The sequence below is a fragment of the Amblyomma maculatum genome, chromosome 6, assembly GCF_055883805.1.
Source record: "Amblyomma maculatum isolate TAMU_Amacu chromosome 6, ASM5588380v1, whole genome shotgun sequence".
Taxonomy (NCBI): domain Eukaryota; kingdom Metazoa; phylum Arthropoda; class Arachnida; order Ixodida; family Ixodidae; genus Amblyomma; species Amblyomma maculatum.
Window position 1 is genome coordinate 86,807,959 of NC_139349.1, and position 25,348 is coordinate 86,833,306.

Here is a 25,348-nt window from a genome sequence, read left to right on the forward strand (position 1 = left end):
GCGATTTTCACCCAAATTTCGCAGCTTTCCGCATTGCTTACGAGCACACTGCACTATTAAAAATGTAATTAGACAACTTAAGTCACGTTTTTATTGTTTTTTCCCTTCAGGCGTCGTTTTTGAGTGCATTCCGAAGGCATGGTAGCATCTAAGTCGATAACAAAAGAGGCCAGCTAGAAAACGTTGAAAACCTTGCAGTTTCGCACAATCTGCGGTTGATTTTATCGACACCACGAGAAGCAGCAAGTCTTCATGTTGCATTTACTGTCAGAATTCAGTTATGATGACGATTACGGAGAGCAGGCTGGAGCATCGGTGTCCAAGCGCCGGTTAGTCTCGTTTTTGTCATTGGCCTAGTTTTGGGTGTCCGTTTATTTCTTTACTAAAAATGCTATTCAACTCATAATCTGTTTTTTCTGCAGACAGTGGCTAATAAGAGGCCAAAAGTTTTGTTTTTTTCATAAATGTTTTTGGAAATTAAATTTTTGTGTTCCAACAATTTTATTATTCAATCTTATATGCATAAAACGTACATTCATATAGCTTTAATTTCATATACACAATTCTCATGTGTGTCATAATGAAGCCCCTCATTTTTCCTTAATTTCTTATGGTACATGAAATATTAGATCCAGAAACTTTTGCACACACACGCAAAAAACACAAAAAAAAATACTGAAACCAACGAAATTTCCCCACAGTAAGGAAGAGTGAAATGATGGTTTGGATGGTTTGCAGGGTTTAAAGGAACAGACCGCTGCACTTTAAACGTTCAATTTTTTTTCAGGCTATGAAAAGCTTGCCCGATTTCGCAGCGGTTTGGTCAGAAATGCTGTACGAAATTCTTACTATGTTTTTTTATCAGCGCATGCGGTTGTTTTTATGTAGTCCGTTGCTGGAAACCATAAGCAGCGACCATGATAATGATTGTGCAAAACAAATATAAATCTCACCTGCCAGATAGTAATTAGACACTTTTTAGTAAAAATAGCGTCCACTTTTGTTTCTACACGCAAGGCTGCTATGGCACAGGAACGTACGCCTTATCGATAGAAGCTTTAGTGGGTCATGGTTGTCACTTCATTCAAGGAATGCAATACACTGTGGCGCCATCTAGTGACAAACGTTAAAAGCACATCATAGGTGATGCGGAAGAATGGTTCTTGCTGACAGGAGCACTGGAGAGTACAAAATATAATAAAACAAGGGAGCATTCTTCAAAGAATAGAGAACACACTGCAATTACGAAAACCAGTGGCATTTTCTCGAGATGTGGTCACGTGGGTTACTACAGTGACTATTACAGTGTTTCCCTACAAGAGAAAACTTCAGTCGTTTTTATTCAAGTTTCATTGTCAAATTAAAATTACTATATATCCTTGTTTCTTGGATAATGTAGTGCTAGATCTATATTATAAAAGGCAAGATCCTTTCATTTTCACCATAATCCCATTAAATATTTTGGTCAGTCTCTTTAACATCTCAAAGGGGACAAAGCTACGAGAGATGCCGTAGTGGAGGGATCCAAAAATTTCAGCTACTCATTATTATTTAATGTGCACTGACATCGCACAGCACCCGGGCACCTAGCTTTTCGCCTTTATTGAAAAGCCAGGATTCGATCCCGCATCCTTGGGCACAGCTGCCCTCGTCCTAACCACTGCACCACTGCAGTGAGGTGGACATGTTCAAGCAGGAGCTGGTCATCCCTCTTCCATTACTCTGGTCTTGTCATTTCTGCCAATCACACACAAGACGTACAGACTGAAGACACATCTTTATTGCAGCCTGCACCATAGCAATGCAGACCTACTATTTACACAGTTTGTGTGCCACGCAAACAGGCTTTAAAACGTGTACACTTCTAAACAGCCACTGATGCTTGTAACCTTACATTATGTCGTCCAACCCTAGCGATCAATTTCTCCAAACACGACGTCCAGAGTACCTGAAAAAATCGAAGTGTGTTTTAAAACCACAACTTTAGCTTCTAAATTTTCTCATGTTTGAAGTTGAGATTTATGCCTCTTCTGCACTTTCCTCCTCAACAGAATACAACTATGTGGGGATGCTGCTCAATTAACATTACGTACTCCTGCCACTAAATCCTACAAATAAGGGCTCCTTTTCTCGAGAAATTACATGTCCCCTAAAGTACTATATAGAGCCAGATACATGATCAACTATTAACATGTTGTTTTTGACATTAACTGCATCATGAAAACCCTAACCAGTTTTTCAAGAGTGCGGTAAAGGGCACAATATGGTCACAGAATTGCCAGGGCAGTGCAGATGGTGACAATCTGCAGACTATCACGTAAGTAGAGCACAAAGCATCAACAAATTTCATTCTGTGTGAAGCTGTGTAAGAACGATTCTATTTTTTTTTTTTTCCTTTTTCTATCCTCCTCAGTTTGTTAGCTCCAGCTGTCTTGCCACTGCATTACATTCCAGGTAGAAGCTCACAACTTGACAGAGCACACATCACAGGGTAGGTAGCACGATACTATTTTTTGGACTAGTTGGACAACAAAAAAAATTATTATGAAGGTAGCACCACCGATTGGACAAGGAGGATGCATATGAGAGGATCTCAGCTTGTCATGTGTGTGTGCCTTCCTCGTTTCAATTGTTCGCACTGTCTTGGTAATAACTTTTGTACGGTAGAGGCTTACCTATGATGGCAACAATGTCAGCCAGCATGTGGTTTTTGCCAATAAAGTCCAAGGCAGACTAGAAAGAGGAAACAGAAGAGCATTATGATGGATACAACTAAAGATGACATTTTGCGATAAGAAAATCATGCCCAGTTTATTTCAGATATGAAATTTACCATTATCAACCACAAGCGGCCTTAAACTTGCCGTATAATCAAATTTCTTTGGTTATGCAAATTTACTATTGCCTTACATAAACACAGTGGTCTTAGATGAATCATACATTGTCGCCTGACCAGTTCATACACTGCATTTGCTGACATTCTAAAATTCTGCACCTTGAATGAGTTGTGTCATGCAAACCAGGTATAACCGAAACAGAGGTAGTCATGTGAGCGACTTTCAGCAAAAAAATCTACAAACTACTCCCACTACCACTTTGCCAGCTCCATTTTTCTTCCTATAATTTCTCATGAACAATACTCTGTCAGCATAAAAAATCTCCCAAATTGCACCACCTTCAGAAAATTTTCTGAAGCAACGAGATTTTGACTTCCACATCAAAACAACATAAATCACACTGTCATATTTTTGTGATAACCTGCCAGACCGGCAGGGGGTGTTTTGTTTTTTGTATGAACAAACATGCTGCGGTTGGCCCATTCGGTCGGGCGCTTGTACTTAACAGCTGATGGTTGCGTCATTCCTTGGATGTAACAGACATTACTTCATGTGCAGCCATAAGAAAGGTCATGAGCTTTAAAATGGCCAGCTATACAGCTCTACGCAAACAATGTGGCCTGAATGCTTTTGGTCCAATCTTAAAACGAATAAAAAAAAAAAAAAAAAGTCTCACTATTTTTTCCTAGCCCTGTCCAGAGTTCTGTCATTCACATTGGCAATGTCTCTGTCATGACAACTAGGAATGCGGGAACGATGCTCACCAGGTGGGCAAAACCGGGGGCCTTGATCTTGCACCGGTAGGGACGGCTGCTTCCATCCGAAATCATGTACAGACCAAACTCTCCCTGCACAACCGTGGATGCACAAAGCTTCCTTTTAGGTATTGGTCTGGCCACAACACACAGAACAGATAGAGGCGTTTCCTAACAGTAGCTTACTATATATGATGCTTTGAAATGCTAAGGGAACAAAGGCAGAGAGGCCAGCCTGATACCGTTTATTTGTAGCTGGAAAAATGGGACAGGGAAGGTTAAAACAGCCACCCAGTGAACAGCAAGAGGACAGCTACACACATGCTAACTATAATTAGTTCAACTACGGTGATAAGTTTACAAAGAATAAAAAAATTAATTTGTTGCTTTTACACACAACCTGGAATGGATATAAGTCAAAGCCACCCCATTACAAATACACACCCCTTAACCCTGCAATGTGAACAGTTTCCAACGATGCTCACAAAAAGCACAGATTTCTCACGGCATTTTCCCACATACTGATTACAACGAGATCAAACAGTTATCTCCTAGAGATGCTCGAGGCCTGCTGAAATATCACTGACTGCAAAAGCTTACTCTACAAGAAAAATAACCTAAAATTTTTGCAGGCATGCTGCTACAATGTCAGATGACTGAAGAATACTGAAGTTCGTGACTGAGTTATTGCATGTGGCCAAGTTGTATTTATGCCCTAATAGTACTATTACTTCTCCTGAGAAATCCAAAACATCTACACATTTCTGCAGTGCGAGGGTCAGTACCCGCAATATTCTACAAGTTCAAATTTTTGTCAAACGTGTTTATCAAATGGGCATTACTGGGTTAAGCTTCAAGCAATCTGCCCTCAATGAATATATATATATATATATATATATATATATATATATATATATATATATTATAGTATCGTTTTCTCAAATTTATGTTCCATAAAGTAACTTCAGCAGGTGTATACATGCTATCCTTCTTGTGTCTACTTCTGTTGTCTACTCGATACCAGAAAATATTTATGCATCAATTCACTAGCATTGAATAATGATCCCATTTGAGACTTGCATCCCAGCTTAACTTTTAATGGCATAGGACTTTCCTATAAGTCTGAAACAATAGTATAGCAATGTCCACAACAAGAAATGCAAAATACTGAGTAACCCAGACAACTAAGCCAAGGTTTAAAAACATACCCTATATTGATAGTGTATACTCTGTTTAATGAATAGATTAGCGTGCTTAATCTGTCTACTAGGTCTAAAACTTTGGGGAGGACTTCCAATAAAAAAAAAAAATGAAGTGCAATTTTTTAATCTTAAAACTTGCAATTAAAAAGCATGCGATTTAGAAACGGCAACTTCTATCTCTAAGGGATTCAGATGCCTAACCTTGGGTGCTTCGACGGCTGTGTATGTTACGCCCGGAGGAACTTGGTAACCTTCAGTAAAAAGCTTGAAATGGTGAATCAGGGCTTCCATCGATGTCTGTGGGGGGGATGAGGGAAAGAAGAAAAAATAATATAGCATCAGGGAAGTGAAAGGATGAGAGAGCGCCAAAAACACTCCAGCAAGCAAAACAAACATTAGCAAATGTTGTTGCCAATTATAGCAGCCCTGTTCCATAAATAAAATTCCGGTAGCATACCGTATTTACTCGCATAATGCTCGCACTTTTTTTTCGCGGAAAATTGATGCTAAGTTGGGGGGTGCGATAATTATGCGGAGAAAATTTTCCAGCAAATGTTTTGGAGCGCTAAAAGCAAATTTAAATAGGTGCAAATCGGGATTCTTAGGTCAGCTATTGTATATATAACCAAAACATTACTTTCAAGCAGAACTTACCCTTGTTATAAGAGTACAGGGTCGCCAAAAGCACAAATTGCTAAAGCACTTTATTTACCGCACGCAGCCTTATCATCACTGCCCTCGTTCCGTGGTATAATGCTCACAGCAGACCATACAGTTCTACTCTTGATCAGAGACTTGATCAGAGTCTGTATTGACACTGCAATTCCTGTCTCTAGTAGTGCACTATGCAGAAGGTCCGTTTCACATGCTGCGATGGCAGCGAAAATTTTCGGTGCAGTCGGTGACGCCGCAGTGCGATTTCACACAGCGCTTTCACATGCAGTGAACCCGCGTGGGAATTCGGTAAGAGATACCCTCAGGGTTGTTTGATGCTTTCTAGAAAATGCGTACGTAGAGCGTGTTTGATTTATATATATTCAGATGTATTTTTAGATTCTTAGCAATAACTCGTATGTATTTATGAAAACGGGCAGTCTTTCAGCATACGAAAAGCGCATTGCTGCGCCGAATAAAACCACTCAGACATGAAAATAGGGGTGTCTCATAGGGGCGCGAGCTCCCCTTCGATACTGGGCGTGCCAGCCCGTTGCACGTCACCATACGTCACATGACGTCGCGGCGCTCCACGGCTCCTCATTGGTCAGTTGCAGAGCGACCGCGCCGACACTGTGACTGAATTCCAACCTGTTGGAAACGCCTCCGCGGCTGGAGCGACGCTCGCTCTGTGGCTAGACCGACGAGAATCGCAGCGTCGCAGGGCAAAAATCGCATCATGTGAAACGGGCCGAACTCGTTGACGCCGAAGTGCCAGCTGGCAGCGCGGTTGCTATGCTGTAGCGTGTACTCAAAAGCTTTCAGCTTAAAAGCAGCTGTATAACTTGCGTACCGCCCCATCGCGATGCGAGACCAAGAACATGGTAGACGGTGGAACAAAGCAAGGAACACGGACGGAACGAAGGAACAATGACAACGAGAAGCGGAGACACCTCGCAAAATGGCGACGACTACGAGCATCATGGAGGTAAAAAAAGAAAAAGACGAGCATAACCTATGATGATGATAATGATTACCCAAACACGCTATCGCTGCCTGGTAACGCATGCACACAACGAGGCCAGCTAGGCTCAGTAGCGCTCCAAAGATGGCGCTTGTTACTACTAGCAGACTACTCTGGCGGTGGTAATATTGGTGGTGCGGTAATTATGCAAGGAAAACAAAATTCCAATTTTTGACGCCCAATATTGGGGGTGTGAGCATTATGCGAGTAAATACGGTATATTTTACCTACAGTAAATGTGCTTCCTTAATTTGCACCATTCGTTATTAACAAAAATAATATGCACCCATTCTGCAAGTAAATACATATATAAGAATTTGGAAGCACCCCAAAACAACTGAAAAATAACAATTCAAAGTGCAGAGTTGCTTTTACAGGACTGAATTCCTGTTGCTGTTTGATTTACATGTGTGTTCAGGAAAGGCACAGATTTTTACACCTTAAATCAATAAAATATGATGCTATGCTACAGCAGAAGTAAATTACAACAACTGTAGGATATGCAACACGTACAAACGTTGCATTCATTTAGGCTGTACTTGTGCAAATCACACTATCATCATCATCATAACCAATATTATTACTATTATTTGAACATACTGGACAATCTTTTCGGGCCCATGCAGGAGTGTTTACGATGTGTTCATGCGGTCAGCAGAAGAAACACAAAAATACAAGAAATACAGAGACATTCTCTCACCCGGACACAAATAAAAAAGGAGCCAATTAAACAGAAAAGTAAATTTTCTGAATGTAATTAACAAATAATTCCACGGATCTAGAATTCACCGCATCTTTAGGTAATTTATTATACAACAGGAAATGGCATGAGGAAACGGGGAGTACTTGTGAATATTTACACGGCTGACTGGTTGACGGAGTATTTTACTGATTAATTCTAGATGAGAGTTTGAAAGGAGGGTGTAGGTATTGTGAATTCATTATTTTAAAGAGGCCGTGAAACGGCTGGAACGACAACTTTAATGTTCACATTTGTTTGTTTGAGTTAGACTGGTAGTGCTAGTTTGACCTAAACACTTCTGAGTACACAAACCTTACTGCTAGTCTCTGCATGCACTCTAATTTGCCGATTAAGATCTTTTTGGTGGGGGCTCCAGACTATATCCGCACATTCTAGGGTTGGTCTGATAAAAGTTTTGTAAGCTTTGAGTTTAATATGGGTCGGGGTGTTGCGCAGCTTTCTCCTTGAATAATTTAATATACCTTCAGCTATAAAGCATACAGCAAAGCCTGAAGCAAAAGGCACATGCCTGAGCAAGCCTAAGAGCCATACATGGCCAAGTTCAAGATGGATGCTTCCATGTTAATCCTGTAAGAGTACACATCGCCCAGTTGGCATGCAAAGGTGGGCGGTCACGCACCTTCATTTCTTCCCTCGACGGGGGCACGCATTTGTTGTCATCTGTCTTGACTGGACCGGTTGGCATATTGTTGAGGCACTGGTATATGATGCGCAGGCTCTGACGCATCTCTTCCATCCGACACAGATACCTGCACGGGAAGGAGGAGGAGGAGACGGGATGATGAGTTGATCTTGACATTTCTTGGGCAAACAGCAACGTGACTATCGTGTCTGGTCTGTATGAGATGAGGCCACTTTTTCTCGTGGATTTCACTTGGTACAAGCCGAGCACCAAGCCAGGCAAAAGCTTGTATCGAAGAAAAAAAGAATTATGATGGAATTTTAAGCTTTGCCTTTACAGATAGATGTGTTGATGGCTCCTGTCTGCAGCTCCCCTTGACTGCATACATGTAGTCTCTACTCGGTTAATTGTTAATTTGTGCCTCTAATATCTCACAAATGCTCATTAGCCTCCTTGGCTGTCTCTCAATGTATATTGCGCTACGCCTTGCACAAGGGCCTTATTGAAGTGGCCCTAATTACTAGTGCAACAAAAGGTTGCGCAGAAGAGAGAGCAGGCAGCCGCGGCCGCCAGGCCGTGCCGGTCATGGCGCCGATTAGGCTTTACCCACTGTTTCATGCTTTCACATGCTTTCATTTTCTGTCCCCGTTTTGGACGTGCGCAGCCCCTAACTATGCCGGTCTTTCGCGGAGGTGTTTTTTCTTTTTTTTGGCCCACGTGTTGTGTGCCAAGCCACCCAGATGCGGCGGCATGTAGTTCGAATTAACCATAGGGGAACTGACTCGCGTTCGAATTAATGGGTTTTTTGTACACAGATCTCTATGAAGCTTGGCGGTACCAAGTAGTGCAGTTCGAATTATCCGAAAATTCGAAATAACGAGGTTCGAAATCACGAGCTTCCACTGTATTAGGAAGCTCCTGGGCTCTCACGATGACGACGTGATGGCTCTCATAACAGGGTGTGAGAGTCGTGTGACACCGCTGCTGGCAGCAAAACGCAAGCAGACAAAGCTTACGGACTTCTGGAAATAAACTTTTTTTTTTGCTCGAGTCGGCTGTAATTTTTTGACAGCGAAATTACGTGACAACGAAATTTTTCGTACGCCCCACCAATTTTGTTGTAGCGGGATTCAACTGTAACCGATAATCGTTATAATGTTATAACTGGGTTAGGCTGAAAAAACAAACAAAACACTACTATAAACTGCACATTTACTGAGGACGAGGTAGCTTACACTTTTTATTTCGCAGCGGGAAGAAACCCGTAATCCGTAAGCGTCGTCTGTTTCATGGCAATCTGGACATCTTTCTGCAGGGCATCCAACTGCTGAACATAGTGCAGTGGAAGGTTCTTAGCTGAAACAAAGCCCCACAAGGAGTCGATCATTCTCAAAGCCTCCTGCTGAGACGCAACCTGCACAAGTTCCAGTTTATAGTCGTGGTCGCTACTGTCACCGTCCTGTGTGCCAGTGACTGCTACGTTGATAGCCTCGTCTGTCAGCTCTTCATCTGTCACTCCTGTATCATCGGCATATCAAAATTCCTCAAGTCCCAACACGTCGCCGTCACTACCGCTCACTGTGGGCCAAAATTCAATCATCGCTGTGTCGGCAGGAGCTTCGCGACCTTCCGCGTTGCTGGCATCCCTAGCGAAGCTCACCTTCCTGAAGCAGTTCATGATGGTGGAGGAGCTTACTTCTGCCCATGCTCCACAAATGAACTGCACTGCCATCAGGAGCGGGATTTTCAAGTCTGGCGTCGGTCGGCATTCTCGGATAGAAATGTCGAGGTTTCGCATGAGCCTGCTCAAAACATGTGGGCGATACAGTGCCTTGAAGCAAGCAATCAAGCCTGCATCCCTAGGCTGCAAGCCTGCAGTGGTGTTAGGTGAGAGGAAGAAATCTGCCACATGCGAGAGCTTCTGAGCTGTTTGGTGCGCAGCGCAATTGTCGAGCACCAATGCCACCTTCCTGCCTTTGTGCTGCATCCGCTGATCAAACTTGAGCAGCCACTTGCGGAAAAGTTTGCGCGTCAACCATGCTTTCCCATTACGACGATAGCGAACCGGGATCATCGCGGCACCACGAAAACAACGAGGATTCTTGGATTTCCCTATGACGAAGGCGAGGCACTTGTCACTGCCGTTCATGTTGGCACACAAGAAAACGGTCACGCGCAATTTGCTTTGCTCGCCACCCTTACAGGGATCGCCTTTGACAGCGTGCGTCTTTGATGGCAGCATCTGCAAAAACAGCCCAGTCTCATCCCCACTGCACAGGTCCTGGTCCGCATATGCTCTTCGAATGATTGTCGATATTGTCAGTTGCGTCAGGCCGTGCTTGCGTCAAGCTGCACACTTTTACGCCATCCTTGTGCTCACGTACAATGTTCCGCTTAACTTCTAGCTGTATTACCCTTTGGTTCCTCTTCTGCGCCAGTTGTGTCGCGCTTCCTGAAGGAGGATCCTCCATTGCTGTTCACGGAAAATCCAGGGCTAACAAGATTGTGGCAACGGTCATGGCACACTGAACCACGCTAGAAACACATGTGCACGAATGCTGCTGCATGCTTGCCACAAAACATGTGCAACCGCGAAGCGGGGGCTTGGACAAAGCAATTAGGGGAGGATAGTGTAGCACACCCTCAGAATGGACTGCTCCAACACGCAGAGGCAGAGAGGATGCACCTAGCAGTGCCTTACACCTTCCGTCCTCCTCCACGTGAGGAAGCGCTCAGAACATGATGTTGCATCATCGAATTAGCTCAGCAACAACAGCCTGGAATGTCAGCGGCTGCGTGCGCTCACATTCTATTTTTTGTTTCTCGTATGTTTGTTCTTCCTTGGAGCTCGTTCAGACCCTCTAAATATGACATAGCTGATATTTTTCTTATCTGCAGAGCCTTGACAACATATTTGGGAGATGTCCTTCTGCTTTTGTAAAAGAAGGACGAGTATCGGCTGAGTACATGGGCATCGATCTTAGACTGACGTTCCGTAGCAGCCTGAAATAGTTCGCCAAAGCTGCGGGTTTCTTTAAACTGCTTTTGATGACGGAAGTTCCAAGTTCTAACTGCCTTATGCCTGAATACTAACAAGTATGCATTTACCATTGTCGACCGAAAATTCGGACCCCTGATTTTTCGGAGACGTTTGATCATTCCTACTTCTTTGCAGCACTACGATGTGTTCCACAGAACTAACATACTGTAATTACTTGCGTAATGAACCCACATTTCTTCATAAAAAATCAACGTCAGTTTGGGGGGAGGGTTCATTACACGAGAATAACGCAGATTATTTACTTTCCTTTTTTTGCAAGAGTTGCCCATCCCCCCACCTATCAATTAGGGAAAGCATATGTTCAGCCGCGATGATGACATCGGCTTTTAGCATCGTTTACTGCCATTGCGTGTTTCAATGATACTGTGGCAGTGGAGATTGTTAGATGGGTGAGTGAGATGAGGCCATGAGAGAGGCCTTTGCCCTGAAGTGATGATGACAATGATACTGTGGCAGTGGAGAATGTTAGATGGGTGAGTGAGATGAGGCCATGAGAGAGGCCTTTGCCCTGAAGTGATGATGACAATGATGACAATGTTAAGTGGCGTGAAGGAAGGCCCTCACCTGTCATAGCAGTCACCATTCAGGCCGACTGGAACCTCAAAGTCAAAATCTTCGTAGGAGTCGTAGGGCTGGCTCTTTCTCAGGTCCCATTTGATGCCCGAACCACGAAGCATGACACCACTGTTACAACAAACAAGGGAGCAGAAAAGAATGCTGAAATATCTCAGAGCTGGGCCATCTAGCATGGCCCCACCACATAAGCACATAACTAGCCACCAATAACACAGTGCATGCGGAAACAAAGCTCCTAGAACAGGTGGTAGGGAGATAATGTTTTTTAGCATAGTTCTGCTTCTATTGTTTGCCATCACGCAGTCTGCCGGTAAGGTCACACAATCCAGTCGAAATGACCAAAGCTCGCAACATCACTACTCCAATTTCATTGCAAAAGGGAAGAGTATCAGTTGAGACTGTGGGCCAAAGTTGTGGTTCAGCAAACGATTAAAAAAAGACGAGGAGGAGAAGATGCAGATCATAATGCGAAAGACACTACATCAAGCAAGCTAGGCATCCATTACGCTTAGCTTTTTGATGGGTAACCATACTCTTAGAAGTAGCGTTTGAACTAAACTCACACATCTGTTGCATTTCTTGTGTTCATGGCCAAGTTTCTTGAAATCTGGGCACTAATAGATGTTAGTGTTCAATGGCCACATGATTAGTTAGAACCATAGAACAACTTCAGTTAGAACCACACCACAGATCCTGCATGGTAAACTGTGAGTCAGTTAACCACTCCTACCTGCAGCCCCAGTCGAGCGCATTCTCTGCTGTGATGACCCCAATGTCGACAGTACGCTGCTTCCAGATACGATTATTAGTGAGCAGATCTTCGACTTCGTCCAACCGCTGACTAAATTTTGTGGCCCAGTCATAGATGTCGTCCATCAAGCCTAATGGCATGTCCTGGGATACGCCTCCCGGTCGTACATACGCCGCATGCATGCGGGCACCACTCACACGCTCGTAGAACTCCATCAGCTGCACGAACAAGGTAAGCAGTGCAGTTAGGAATTTAGACACACATGAGAGAGACAAAGAGCAGAAAAAAAAAAAGAATAAAAAGCACACACGTTAGCCTGTCTTTTTCACAAGTTTTTCAATATCTTATTGCACTAGGCACCTTACATCGTATGCCGCATGCATCTCAATGCACTGGTCATCCACTTCAAGTGTTCCATCCACGCTCCCATACCACTACCTCCTCATGCCCATTTTTTTGCCAAGCAGCATCTGACTGGAACGACCTTCCACACCAAGTCGCAACCATCCCCTGTCCATCAAGCGATAATCCTATTAATTTTTGAATAAACCATGTTGTATTGTAATATCTGTAACCCTACTACTTAAGTAACACCCCTGAATAGGGGTCTTTAAGGAAAATAAACTGACCTGACATGACCACAGACAACCCTACCCTTGCAGTCACTTCAGTCAAAGAACGCCCATGCATGAATGTAACTCGTGTAATGAGGACTGGCTTATGTGCGAGCCATATCGTCATTGACTATCGCACGCCCCTGGCTGGCCTCGCTGACCTCGGACTGCTGTTGTCCCTATTGCCATCCCCAAGCAGAAGAAATTGGGTTAGGAGTGATTTTGAACAGTCTTTTTTGGATGTGGATTGAAATTTAAATACTTTTTTTTTTCGCCTTTCACATAATATAGAAATTGTAGTTCCAGGGTCAGTTATGCCTTGCATGGCATAACTCATGGCATTTTTATTGCACCAGAGAAAGTTTAACACTTTTTAAAACTTGCTTTCTAAGTTACGATTGTCGGAACCATGATTGTTTCTGTCATTCATCCTAGGTGTGTCGTTGGTAGCTGTTCTTCAGCGGGCACAAGTTTTGAAAAAAGGAAAGGATCAGCCTTTTCTTTTTTCAAAATTTGTGCCTGCTGAAAAACAGCTACCAACAACACACCTAGGATGAATGACAGAAACAATCATCATGGTTCCGACGATCGTAACTTAGAAAGCAAGTTTTAAAAGGTGCTAAACTTTTACTGGTGCAATTAAAATGCCATGAGTTACGCCATGCAGGGCATAACTGACCCTGGAACTACAATTTCTATATTATGTGAAAGGAAAAAAAAAGAAATGAAATGAGATGAATAGCACTGGAGCACAGAAAACTGACCTGTGATTAATTTAAAAACGCGGAGTTACTTTTGAATAAACCACGAGCACTTCTGAATCAGCCATGCTTCTGAAGCACATCTGACACACACACTAAAAATATTCCAATTAGCTCTTTTGACACCAACGTGTGAAGCAAGCAGACACAATGCATTCTACTGAACATGACAGCTGGAGAGTAGTAGCATATGTAACATGACAAATGAAATATCGCATGAAAGTGGTCCCAGGAAAAAAAGAAAAACACAGTTGCTTTAGTCACTTATGAAGTGTTGAACCATAAGCATACCCCTTACTCAAAAAAGATCCTCAAAACTTGCTAGCTGCATGAGCAAACAATAATCACAATCACAGCAGCAAATACAACCATTTCAGTACAAAGGCCATTGATCTAATACTATCTCTCCCCTTTGCCAGGTGAGGCCACTGTTCCACCTGTGTTTTCTTATTCTACCCAACCACCTTGCCCCACTGTTGTGCCCTGCTATCCGTTCCGTTATACTAAGGCTGAGAATCTCAGCCTCAAGGGAAAGCTTTCAAAAGGTGTTAAGGAACCCCGTGCATCTTGGCTTGTGTCTGAACATGCCGAACATGCATGCAGAAAGGAGCATGTCAACATGTGACAGCTCAACGACTGCCTTTGCAGCAGAAGTCTGCAACAAACAATTATAGCGACAATATTCCTAAACTAAAGTAGATAAAAAGAAAAGCGGGGTTGAAGCACACACTGATTTAGGTTCTTGGAAAATCCCACAAAGAATTCCAGGGTTTCGTGGAAACAAGTTTGAGAACCTCTGCCCTACAATGAACTATAATACCTTCCAGTAGTGCAAACGGCGACTCCTTGGCACACCGTTTCCCTCTGATGCCATGAGATGGCGTTACTGCAACTTTCTTTATGCATCTTCCTCAGCTCTTTTTCTTTATGCATCTTCCTCAGATTATTACTACTGCAGTACGCTACTCATCATTTTCAGATTGGTAGGCAGAGATACTCCCTTTAGCAACATATCTGCATAGTGCCAGGTATGCCTTTGCGACAGCAAAGCTCCGAGTTGTTGCATTTTTTTCACAGACAGACAGGCAGTTTTCCAATGCTATAAAACCGCTTGATGAGGTGAATGTAGAGTCCAAATGAAAATGGCCTTCAGTCCGGCATGCTTGTTTTCAAAACGACACTGTCGTCACATGGTGAAGCCAAAGCTCAATGCGGTGGTTCTCGCGCGGTCAAGCCAGCCTTGCTGACCGAAGGCTATTGGCCGCTCTCGCACGACCTGCTACATTGCTGAAGGAGACGACGAGATCTATTTTATATACAGAATTACAGATACAGTAATACCTCGATAATTCGAACTCGGTTAATTCGAAATCCCGGATAATTCGAAGGTTTTCTGCGGTCCCGTATTTTCCAATGTAAATTTGGCCGGATAATTCGAACAGGTGGCCTGCGCCAGCCCGGTTAATTCGAAAATTTGGACTGCTATGCGGCAATGCCTGATCCATGTTTCGCCGCAAACCCTGAGAAACGACGGCCCTACGGAGCCGCGAGGCAAAGCCACATAGTAATGGTGATGATTTATAGGCGAAGCGCCCCAGCCGGAGCACTCTCTGCACAAAAATCGGTCCACAGTGCGCCTCGCGCACCGCCGAAACACGAGCCTGCAGAGGAGAAGACGTGCTTCACTGCAACACGGCGGGCATACCGGTTTTTATCACATGACCTCGCCCCCACTCCATCCCTTGGTGTGCTTCGCCCACTCTTCCCCCGTGCCTCCGACGCTGCAAGTACGCCACCACCACCGCCGCGCCGGTCTCGCCTGCGCCATTTCTTTGTGTTGTGCGCTGTGGTTAGGGGTCGGCTACCGTGCCGTTTTTTTGGGCGGGACTGTGCAGAAGTGCTAGCTTTGTGACCATAGCAGTGCAGAAATGCCAAAGTACAAGACTTTAACGCTGCAGCAGAAGTTCTGCTTGATCCAGGAAGCAGGCAAGAGCGCTTGTTCGAAGACCGAGTTGGCCAAAAGGCATGGCGTGCCCCTCTCGACGTTGTCCACAATATTGAGCAACATGTCAAAAATACTAGAGGCTTACAGCAAGACCTATTCTTCGAAGCGGTCACGAGTGCGGGCTCCCACGTATCAAGATGTGGAAGCTGCTCTGCTTCGCTGGCTGCAGAAAGCAAACGCTGCCCACGACCTCCTCGGAGCCATATGCCTCATGGTGTACGCTTGGAAACAAGTGGAGCCCACATTGATCAGGCGGTGTTTTGAACACGCTGGTTTTTCCAGTGAAAGCACTGTTGATGCCGATGCAGACCACCCATGTACTACCACTCTTGACGAAGAAGGAGCAGAGTATTGCGACCGCATCAATGTGCTCTGCGCAGAGGATGAGTCCAACGCAGTCGGCTTCGCTGCGTATATCAACATTGAGAGCGAAGAGCAGACTGGCTACTCTGACTTGGAGAGTGAGATCACTGCTGGTACGAACATGCGCGATGACAGCGACGATAGCGACGACACCGACGAGCCTCCCCGAGCACCTGCTCTTGGTGAAGTTATCGGATCGCTGAACGTTATCCGCAGTTTTGTTGAGTGCCGCGGTGGAAGTTCAGAGATGTTTCGTCTATTTGACCAACTCGAGAGCATGACCTTAGGAGCCGCAAACTACCGGACGCGGCAAACCAGCATCTCTGATTACTTTCAGTAGTAATTCAAATATGCCGAATAAAGGTAACACGTTCCTGCAACGAATTTTTTTGCCTAAGTCTTATTTCTTGGTGTGTTCGGTTAATTCGAAAACCCGCTTAATTCGAAGATTTCTCGCGGTCCCGATGACTTTGAATTAACGAGGTTGTACTGTATATAGTGAACTATTTCATGATCACTTTAGGGTTCAACATATCTGTGATCGACTGTATATCAAAATGTATGTACAGTCGAACCCGGATATATCGAACTCGAAGGAGATCGCGAAATAGTTCGATATATCGATAATTCGATATACAGAAATCGGCTTGTGACGGTACTTACGATTACCGTATTTGTCGCGTAATCAACCCACTTGCATAATGAACCCACCCTCCACTTTTGCACCCGAGAATTTGAAAAGAAAAAAAAAAGCGTTAAGGCTAGCTCGCTCACATGCAAGCGACTGAGCGATCTCAGCGATGAGTGGCAGCGACAGAGCAAAAATTTTCAAACTTGTTGGAACTGCGTCCCTCTCGCCTCTCAGCCACCGCGGCAGCTCAAAACAAGGTTTCTGTGTCGCCGCGGCGACAGAAATCGCGAGCATTTTCGCTTGCATGTCGATGGCGCGCGTCAGTCCGTTTCGGTCGTCTCATCCACAGCTCATTGGCAGCGTGCCAAGATGCTGCGCAGTGATAACATCAGGGCGCGTTTATCTTTTGATAGCTCCTGCGGTGGCGGGGAGCGAACTTGGCAGAGTGCCCGTGATGGCTTGATTGCGCAAGCCTGGTTCGATTTATCGCGCCGCGCTTGGGGGCGGGCGTCATGATCGCAGCAGCTGACCACGTGCTTTCGCTGATTCATACATGCAAGGTTAAACGGTAAAAATAAAAACAAAATAAACATCCCTGCAAAAAAAAAAAAAAAACCAAAAAAAAAAAAACTGCCGCTTCTTAACGTCCGCAGCCACCATATCTTACGCTACGCCGCGCGTACAGCACAACGATAAGAAAGGATGACTCTCGCAAAAAAAAAAAGAAAAAAAAAAAAGAAAAAAAAAGAAAAAAAAAATTAACTGCCGCTTCTTAACATCCGCAGGCGCCATAGCCACGTCCGACGCCGCACGCAGAGGGTTCGCAACACACGCTGGAGAAAGCGTCCGATGTCTGTCTGAAAATGGGCTGAGTTGGCTTGGCGCATGCATTGCGCGTGCTGAAGGAGAGAGATAGCTCAGCAAGAGAATGGGCACACCCACGCACATGGCTTGCAAACGTCATGTGTTGGCGCGCGGGAAACGACAACTGCAGATGAGATGCACGCGCCTTTGGGGAATGAGTGCGGCGCTGCCCAGACCAGCCGTCGCCGAACTGTCCCCTCTCATTCCTTCCGCGCGTGGCTTGAAAACGTCACGCGGCAAACAGCCAAGGGTAATGCCTTCGTCTTTGGGGAAGGCACACTTTCCAGTGCGTGGTGCTGAGTTCGATATATTGAACGACCGGTGAAATTGAGTTCGATATATGACGTGGCTTTCCTGTACTTTTACATGGGATTTTCAAGGGGATATTTCGTGAGTTCTATATAACCAAAATTCGATATATCCGGGTTCGATATAACCGGGTTTGACTGTACTTGAATGCTCTTCCATAAATGCAAACATTTTACATAAGCGATATGCATAACATAAAAATATATTTCAGTGCAAATGTTAAAAAAAAAAAATAAAAAAAAAATAGAAGGTTCAAACAGGCATGGATATAGAGATAAGACCCATAATAAAGTTTCAGAATAAATAAAACATGCTACACTGTCTTTTTGTTTACTTTTGAAAATGTGGTTTGCATATCTGTTTCTTTTTAAGACAACTTTTTCAGGGGGGCAAGAAAGAAGAGGCAACTCTTTGAGGGGGTCTTCAAAAAAAATTGAGTGAAATTTTTACACGTTCCTACACACTACAATGTAGCTAATATTTGGACAGCCTTTCAGGCACGTACAAAATGTTATGCTTTAAAAGTTACACGTAACAAGGAGAAAAAAAATTCTGTCTCCAAACACGGCGATAAAACATTAAAAAAAAATCAAGAACGTCAAAATAAAAAATACGATAAAATACATTCAGAATATGCAAATTGTGTTGCACTAACTCTTTCTTTATGAAAATATGACATGCCTACCAGTAAGTTTTTATTTAGTGCCGTCCTGCACTAGTTGCTCACCATCCACTTTGCACTACGGTTGTTGCGAGTGAGACATACCCATTTTCCTATCGGACGCTAATTGAATTTCCAGACAATATAGAACTGTGACCATGTCGCAGCGTCCGTGATATGTTGTCTTGCCTCTATTGGGCAGAGCCATGGTTTAGCTTTCTTAAAATTAAAAAAAAAAAAGAAAAAGAAAGAAAGAGAAGAAGAAGAATTCAGATAATTAAAAAAAAAATAAGTAGACATACTACAACTGTGTAAATATAAGGCTTCAATTCTAAGCTGCAAGAACATACCTTTTCTCGCTCCTCGAAAAGCCAGAAGAATGGAGTAAGGCCACCAATGTCCAGGCAGTGCGTTCCGATCGCCATAATGTGGTTGAGAATCCTCGTTATCTCGCCAAAGAGGACTGCAGCGGGAAAGAGGTGTGAATGTCGTCATACAGCTTTGCCATCAGCATGGTAAAAAAAAAAAGTTCAAACTATGTTGAGATCACTAGGAAAACACAAGTCCCCTGGCTAGCTGCTGTGGGGTAAACTGAGCGTGCCAGTTATGAAGCAGAAAGTGTACTGCTGTGTCTGTACTGAGTACCTACTCTGGTGGCAACCAGTCACGTGAAGTGTCTCTGGTGTAGTCATGTACTGCCCGCTAAGTGCCTAGCTACCTTTACCTTTACAAGGTTTCCACTAGTGAGGACAAAAGGTGTTTTTTATAATTGGAGCTAAGGCATACTGTGCTAATTCCCAACCCAATATCGGTAGTTTGCCAGCAAATATGGTCCTACATAGGACGAATACTTTGCCAATAGGCTCCGATATTGGGCGATGATCAGTGTTGCCTGGGTTAAGGAACAACAGTGTGGGCTAAAGAAAGATGGGAACTTCTGTGCACTAAGGACTGCCAACTGAGTGATAAACGAGGCTCCAAAGTTATCATTTCTTCACTTCATAAATGCACACAACTTCTGAATAAGACGTCAGTTGTTAATGCAGCACTGCTTCTCTTTCTGTAAGCCTAACTCAGAGTTGTCGTTTCGGTGATGTAGCATATTTGAGCAATTTTCACTATTTATATTTCAATCCACTGCTGTGCGTACAAGCCAGCTACAATGTATGAACGAGAAAAAAGTACTTGTGCGTTGTTAATTAGCTCGGGAGTTTAAAGACAAGCACATTGAAAACTGAGAATTGTATTTAAAAAATTCGAGTTTTTGCATTTTAAATGGGCACTCTTCAGCATTCCTCTTTCACATATAAAAAAAAATAACGGCCGGAATTAATAAAGACATTATTGAAAACTCTATTCAAGCAGTCGTGGTGGCAAAGAGAGGTATAGATCTGGCCCAATTTCAGGTACGTGATGCATCAAATCGAAGCACTGACCACAGTCATACTTTTCTGCAAGTCGACAGGCCTATGTTTTTTCTCAACAAAGGCTGGCTTCACACTTGCAGGACTTGATAAAAAAAACATACACTTTCAGTGCAAATGCCAAGCTCTTTCACCGGAATTTTTTTACCACTTTCATTTGTCTTTTTGCATTTTTCAGCTCCTTACTTAAGGCCAAATATGGCTTTAGAGCACCACATTTCATGTACTTGAGCCACATAATTGTCATGCATAGTGTTTAATTTAAGGACTGCAGAATACAACTATTTAGGCTTTAATGCAATTAGTAATAGTTCCAAGACGCAAAATTCTTTAGATACATAGGCAACAACAGCCACTGAACCTAATGCACTAGAATCTAGTGCATTATGTTCAGTGTCTGTTGATGCATCTAGTGACTAGATGCATCTGACAGCTTACACACAGGTGTCTTTTGACCAGTACACATATTTACCATGTGCTGTACAAACGTCTTTTCCGCATTATGGCCACGTCAATATCCAAAATTTTTCAATGCTGAATTGAATATCCTCCTTTTTGATTACCTGAATAAGTCAAATAATGCATATCCAAAAACATTTGATGAGAAACATAATCAGATATGATGTCCAATGTTAAAATAGCTTTTGAATGGACTCAAAGTTCGAACTGAATAAGCTGTAGTTTTCCTTCATTGACGTTTTAAATACTAGAAGGAACACCGCATTGTAGCACAGCATGTTGTGGCAATCGGTCTGCGCGTTCAGCTCTGCGGTGTGGTCCATATGAGTGGCAACATTCGTGGTGATGCGGTAGGTTTAAGCCAGGTCCGGGAAACCCTGCTTTCACATCAACATCAAAAGCCACGGCTCATTACTGTTCCCCCCTCATAGCTGAGATGTGGTACTAGATTGTCGGCCATCATCATCAGTAGTAAATACGATTTTGTGAGGCACAAGATATGGCCGTCAAAGATTTAATGCACTGATATTGTGCTGCGTGCCTCGTAGTGAAGATCCCTGTTGCGTCTTTTGACATCTACTGCTCTAGCTCCACGAATTACAGCATTGCCACCCGCTCTTGGCTGTTTTGAACAAATATAACCATATAAATATTATAATAATAATATAACTGGTTCACAGGAAAGGAAAGGCGCAGTATCTGTCACTTGCTCAGTGGACACCTGAACCAAGCTGTAAGGGAAGGGAGGAAAGTGGGAGTGAAAGTGGAAAGAGAAAGAGAAGCTTAGTGAAGGGCTACGGAGTAATTTCGGCCACCTGGGGATTTTTAACGTGCTGACATCGCACAGCACAAGGACGCCTCTTCGTTTTGCCTTCATTGAAATGCAGCCGGCAGCGGTTAGCATCGAACCCGGGTACTCCAATATAAATATTGTGCTATTTGTATTTGATGTAATCTACAGCTAAGCTATTCCCCACAGTAGCTAGCAGGTGAGCTGCACAGACCACTGACCCCGTGCCACTCAGAAAAGCACCCTGGTTAGTCGACCAGAGCACACATGCCTCGTATATACTTGGCACGCTTGGGGATGTCGATGTTGAGTAGCTTCTCGACTGCCAGTGAGTAGCACTGCTCGTTGGCCATCATGGAGACATAGTCTAGGCGGTCCATGTAGGGCAGCGCTTGCGTGTACGTCTTGTACTCCATCAGCTTTTCCGTGCCGCGGTGTAGCAGGCCAATGTGTGGGTCTGCCCGCACCACAGTCTGCGGAACAATGTGAGAAGACGTGCCACTTCAAGAAACCGGCAGCATACTCCCATTGCAAACACTCACTCTTTGTTAATTTTTAATTTTTTTGTCATATCTTGTTGAAATTTACCCTACAAGTGCAAATAGAATGCTGATTTCAAATAAGCATTTAGATGTATCTTATCTCGAGAAGATGACACAGCAGAATAACTATCCTAGTTAGGTCATTTCTTACGGGCCATTATGGCAATTTCTCAATAAAAAAGACCTCTTTTAGAAACATGCACATATTTCGAAAGGTCCTCCACACATCCTAAAGCTTTCCTTTTTTTCTCTTAATTGTGAGATATTTGCAATTGGACTAAATTTCGGCTAATTACTGCCACATACTTCTTTCTTTTCTGTTTTGCAACTTTGATATTTATTTATGAGCCAAAATATGACATTATATGAATTTCCTTAGCCTTAGCATGTGCAGTGGATGTTTTGAAATGTATGCATGTTCCTAAAAGAGGACTTTTTTAATGAGGAATTACCATAATGGCCCGTAAGAAAGGTATGTATATTTTGCCACATTGTCTCACTGATGAGATATTTTAAATCTAAATGCAATTTTGAAATCAACATTCTATTCTGCACTCTTGCAATATTCTGTTGCAAAATAAAGAAAAATTCTTTCACCCCCCTATTAAAGGGCTCCTGAAAGGGTCGTCAATGAGGCTAGGATAGGAGAGGGCTTTTTTCATGCGCAACAACGGATATAGTATCAGTGATTAAAACAACTGTCTCTCTTTTCACTCTGAACACGTACATTAAGGCAAGCCATTACAAGGGCATTACAAATCAGAACTATGCTACACACACAAGTATAATATTCAGCTTAGTCACTGAGCTCCCTAACTGGAAGGGAGCACAGTCCACAGCTGTTTGCCATACATACGCCGCCATGTTGCATCGACTGCTATCTGCAAATGCCACTGCAGCTTACCTCGCAATCGCATTGTGTGGCATTTTGTGGCAACTTGTCATTGGCATGAATTATTGATCGATTTATAGGGTTTAGCGTACCTAAGCGACTCCGGATATGAGAGACACTACATGGCATGAATGGAGAAAAGCTTTTCCTCTACATGGTGTACACATTTTATACGCACCTTCCAAATTATTTCATGAGTCTTTTAATTGTAAGTAATGGCATGGTAAAAATGATTTATATGCCAGTAGAGCATATACAAAGGAAATGTCATATACAAAGGAAATGTAGTCACACCCATACTTTTCCACCCTCGACTACAAAAGGAAAAGCATTGAATTATCGAATGCTGCGAGGTACTGACAATGCTATTACAGGTAGCAATGAGAACTGAGCCTCTATTTCTTGCGTCCGTATATACAATGCATAAAAATGCGGGTCTTCATAATTTGGAGCCAACATTAGGCCCACAAAACCATAATTATGATTCAGTTCAGTGTATTATAAGCCTTAAACACTATATCAATTAAAATACAAATAAAAAAAGTATTCCTGGAGTTATGAAAGCTCTAAACCATAAGCGCAGATTTCAGAAATACTGTAAAGCCCATTTTGAAGGAGTCCACCCCAAAAAAGTTGCATTTCAGCAGCTGTACTTATGACTGGTCAATAATTATATATGCCACATATAAAGCTTGCACTTATCAGTTTCCACAATGGATAAAACAACTGCTGTGCGTTTTCCCTCCAAGCAACAACAACTAGCTTCAAGTCATAAAGTACAGTCTAGCAGTCTCCCTCACCCTAAGTAAAGAAGTGGCCAGGAATGCTGCGAAATTGGGTGTGCGTACTGTTGAGAATGAATTTACATTTACTGTCACCGGCCTGTGCGATATCTTTCACGAACTTATGTGACTGCTGCTCTCTTGACTATAGGCACGACAACGTGTATATGAAGCATAAAATATCAATTAAAGCAAATGATTTGTAGTCAGTGCTGCATACCTCTCCTTCCAGTTCCAGTACAAGCCGTAGCACTCCGTGAGCTGCGGGGTGTTGAGGTCCGAAATTGATCTGCATGTTCCGAACTTGCTTCTCAGTCTTTTCGTAGTAATCTGCGATTAAACATGAAAGAAGTACTCTCAGGAAGAGCTGCTCGTTTTGCTAATACAAGAAACGGAGGACAGTAGCCATGAATGAAGAGGCAATTTTACAGTGTGTACATGCCGTACGCAGGAACGTAGAGGCTAAAGAAAAGTGTTCAACTTAAACTGAGGACCACTCAGACAGCTATGGAATGAAAAATGTAAGTTCAATGTTGACGAAAGGAAGTGCTGAATGTGTAAGGAGTGAAATGCATGTTAATTACATTCTAATAGAAACTGTGAAGAAATGGTGTTTTTGCTTTTTTTTGTTGATGGAGTTTAATGTTCCAAAGACGCCATAGTGGAGGGCTTCAGGAATTAAAACCACCTGGAGTTTTTTAACATGTGCTAACATCAGACAGCACATGAAAATCTTGCTTTTTGCCTCCATCGAAAAGCAACAGCCGCGGCTGGGATACGATCCCGCACCCTTGGGCATAACAGTTGAGCACCCTAAACACTACTCCACCACTGCAGAGATTAAGCATGAATCGTTAATGGTAAAGCAAGTTTATAATGTGCTGTGTGTTTAAAATTTACGCCGGTGCCCGATTTTAATGCTAATTTCCAGTCTTATAGGGGTCATAACATAATTGTGCCGAGCGTTAAAGATATATATTCTTATTTACAATGTTATAGAAATGTTTTATACGTGTCATTATTACTATTACGAATAAATCATAACATTTTGTGCTTGCTGCCTGGGCTCTAGTTCTAGAGCACTAAAAACAAAACATGGCATTCGTAACAGAAACGAGACTTCCAGGAATTGCTCACAAAAACTGTCTTTTCTCGAACTGAAACCGGCAAAACAGCGACCATTACTGAGAACCGAAAATTTTGTAACGCTGGCAACTGGCTTAATGGATGTGGTTTCTAGTTGTCACAAACAGGTCGCGAATTTCTGCGCTGCTATGCTAAACAAGTACGGATACTGCACTCTAGTAGTGCTTATTAAAGCTATAAATGTTGGCAAAGTGACAATAAAAATTATTAAATTTACCATTTGGTGGGCTTTCAGTAATCTGTGCAGAGATTTCATCGGGAATGAAAACTGTTCCTCTCAAATCCTTGGCAAACTCCAAATCGGGATAGTACCTCGCACCCCTGCATGGAGATAAATAAGAACAATTTGAAGCACAAGGTTCATTACGAGGTCACTACAAGCAATGATCACAGCAATACAGTCAGCAGTACCTGCTCATCTGATCGTGATTCAGGACAGTGCGGATTAATAAGCAGAACTACTCCGACGACGTTACGCGAAGCTTTCTCCAGGGTGAGATGGATTAAAGACATCACACAAGTGTACTTAAGAAACGAAACAAAATACGTAACGTATTAGTAAATAACAATTTTTTTTTTTTTAATCGGTCTTGAAGAGGTCAGGCACATGCTGCAACCGGTTGACCACCGTAATGCACTGACGTGCTTGTCATCCGCATGGCGACACAAATATTCTGTTGTTGTGAGAACTGGATGGGGCACCTCACCTCGCGAAAAACAGCGAGCCACCATATTTTGGCACAGCAGCCGGTAGTTTAGATTGCAGAAGTCTTGCAGCAGCGGTTAGCACGGACGCCATCGTCGTAACCTTGCTGCTGCGATGGAACTATGAATGCTATGAAGCTCAGCAGGCTCCAGTC

At 43.2% G+C, this 25,348-nt stretch overlaps 1 protein-coding gene across 1 annotated transcript; it reads right to left on the minus strand.

Moving 5' to 3' along the window:
* Window positions 1-1,758: 1,758 nt before the first annotated feature.
* On the minus strand, window positions 1,759-25,331 carry LOC146186208 (NADH-ubiquinone oxidoreductase 49 kDa subunit-like). Its single transcript, XM_084607096.1, has 12 exons — window positions 25,196-25,331; window positions 24,706-24,809; window positions 23,563-23,672; window positions 21,398-21,599; window positions 18,804-18,916; window positions 12,225-12,463; window positions 11,483-11,602; window positions 7,855-7,984; window positions 4,996-5,091; window positions 3,602-3,685; window positions 2,676-2,733; window positions 1,759-1,948 (listed from the first exon to the last, which is right to left on the minus strand). Exons 1-12 carry the CDS (start codon window positions 25,285-25,287, stop codon window positions 1,911-1,913), a joined length of 1,386 nt encoding a protein of 461 aa, XP_084463222.1. The 5' UTR covers window positions 25,288-25,331; the 3' UTR covers window positions 1,759-1,910.
* Window positions 25,332-25,348: the final 17 nt, after the last annotated feature.

What these genes read in the sequence shown, in the direction of transcription:
- LOC146186208 (XM_084607096.1), bottom strand. Translation starts at nt 25,287, where the DNA reads ATGGCGTCCGTGCTAACCGCTGCTGCAAGACTTCTGCAATCTAAACTA. An exon ending in GCGCTCGACTGGGGCTGCAG is followed by an intron (nt 11,603 to 12,224) that starts GTAGGAGTGGTT and finishes TTGTTGTAACAG; the next exon opens with TGGTGTCATGCTTCGTGGTT. An exon ending in TGACATTGTTGCCATCATAG is followed by an intron (nt 1,949 to 2,675) that starts GTAAGCCTCTAC and finishes CGATTTTTTCAG; the next exon opens with GTACTCTGGACGTCGTGTTT.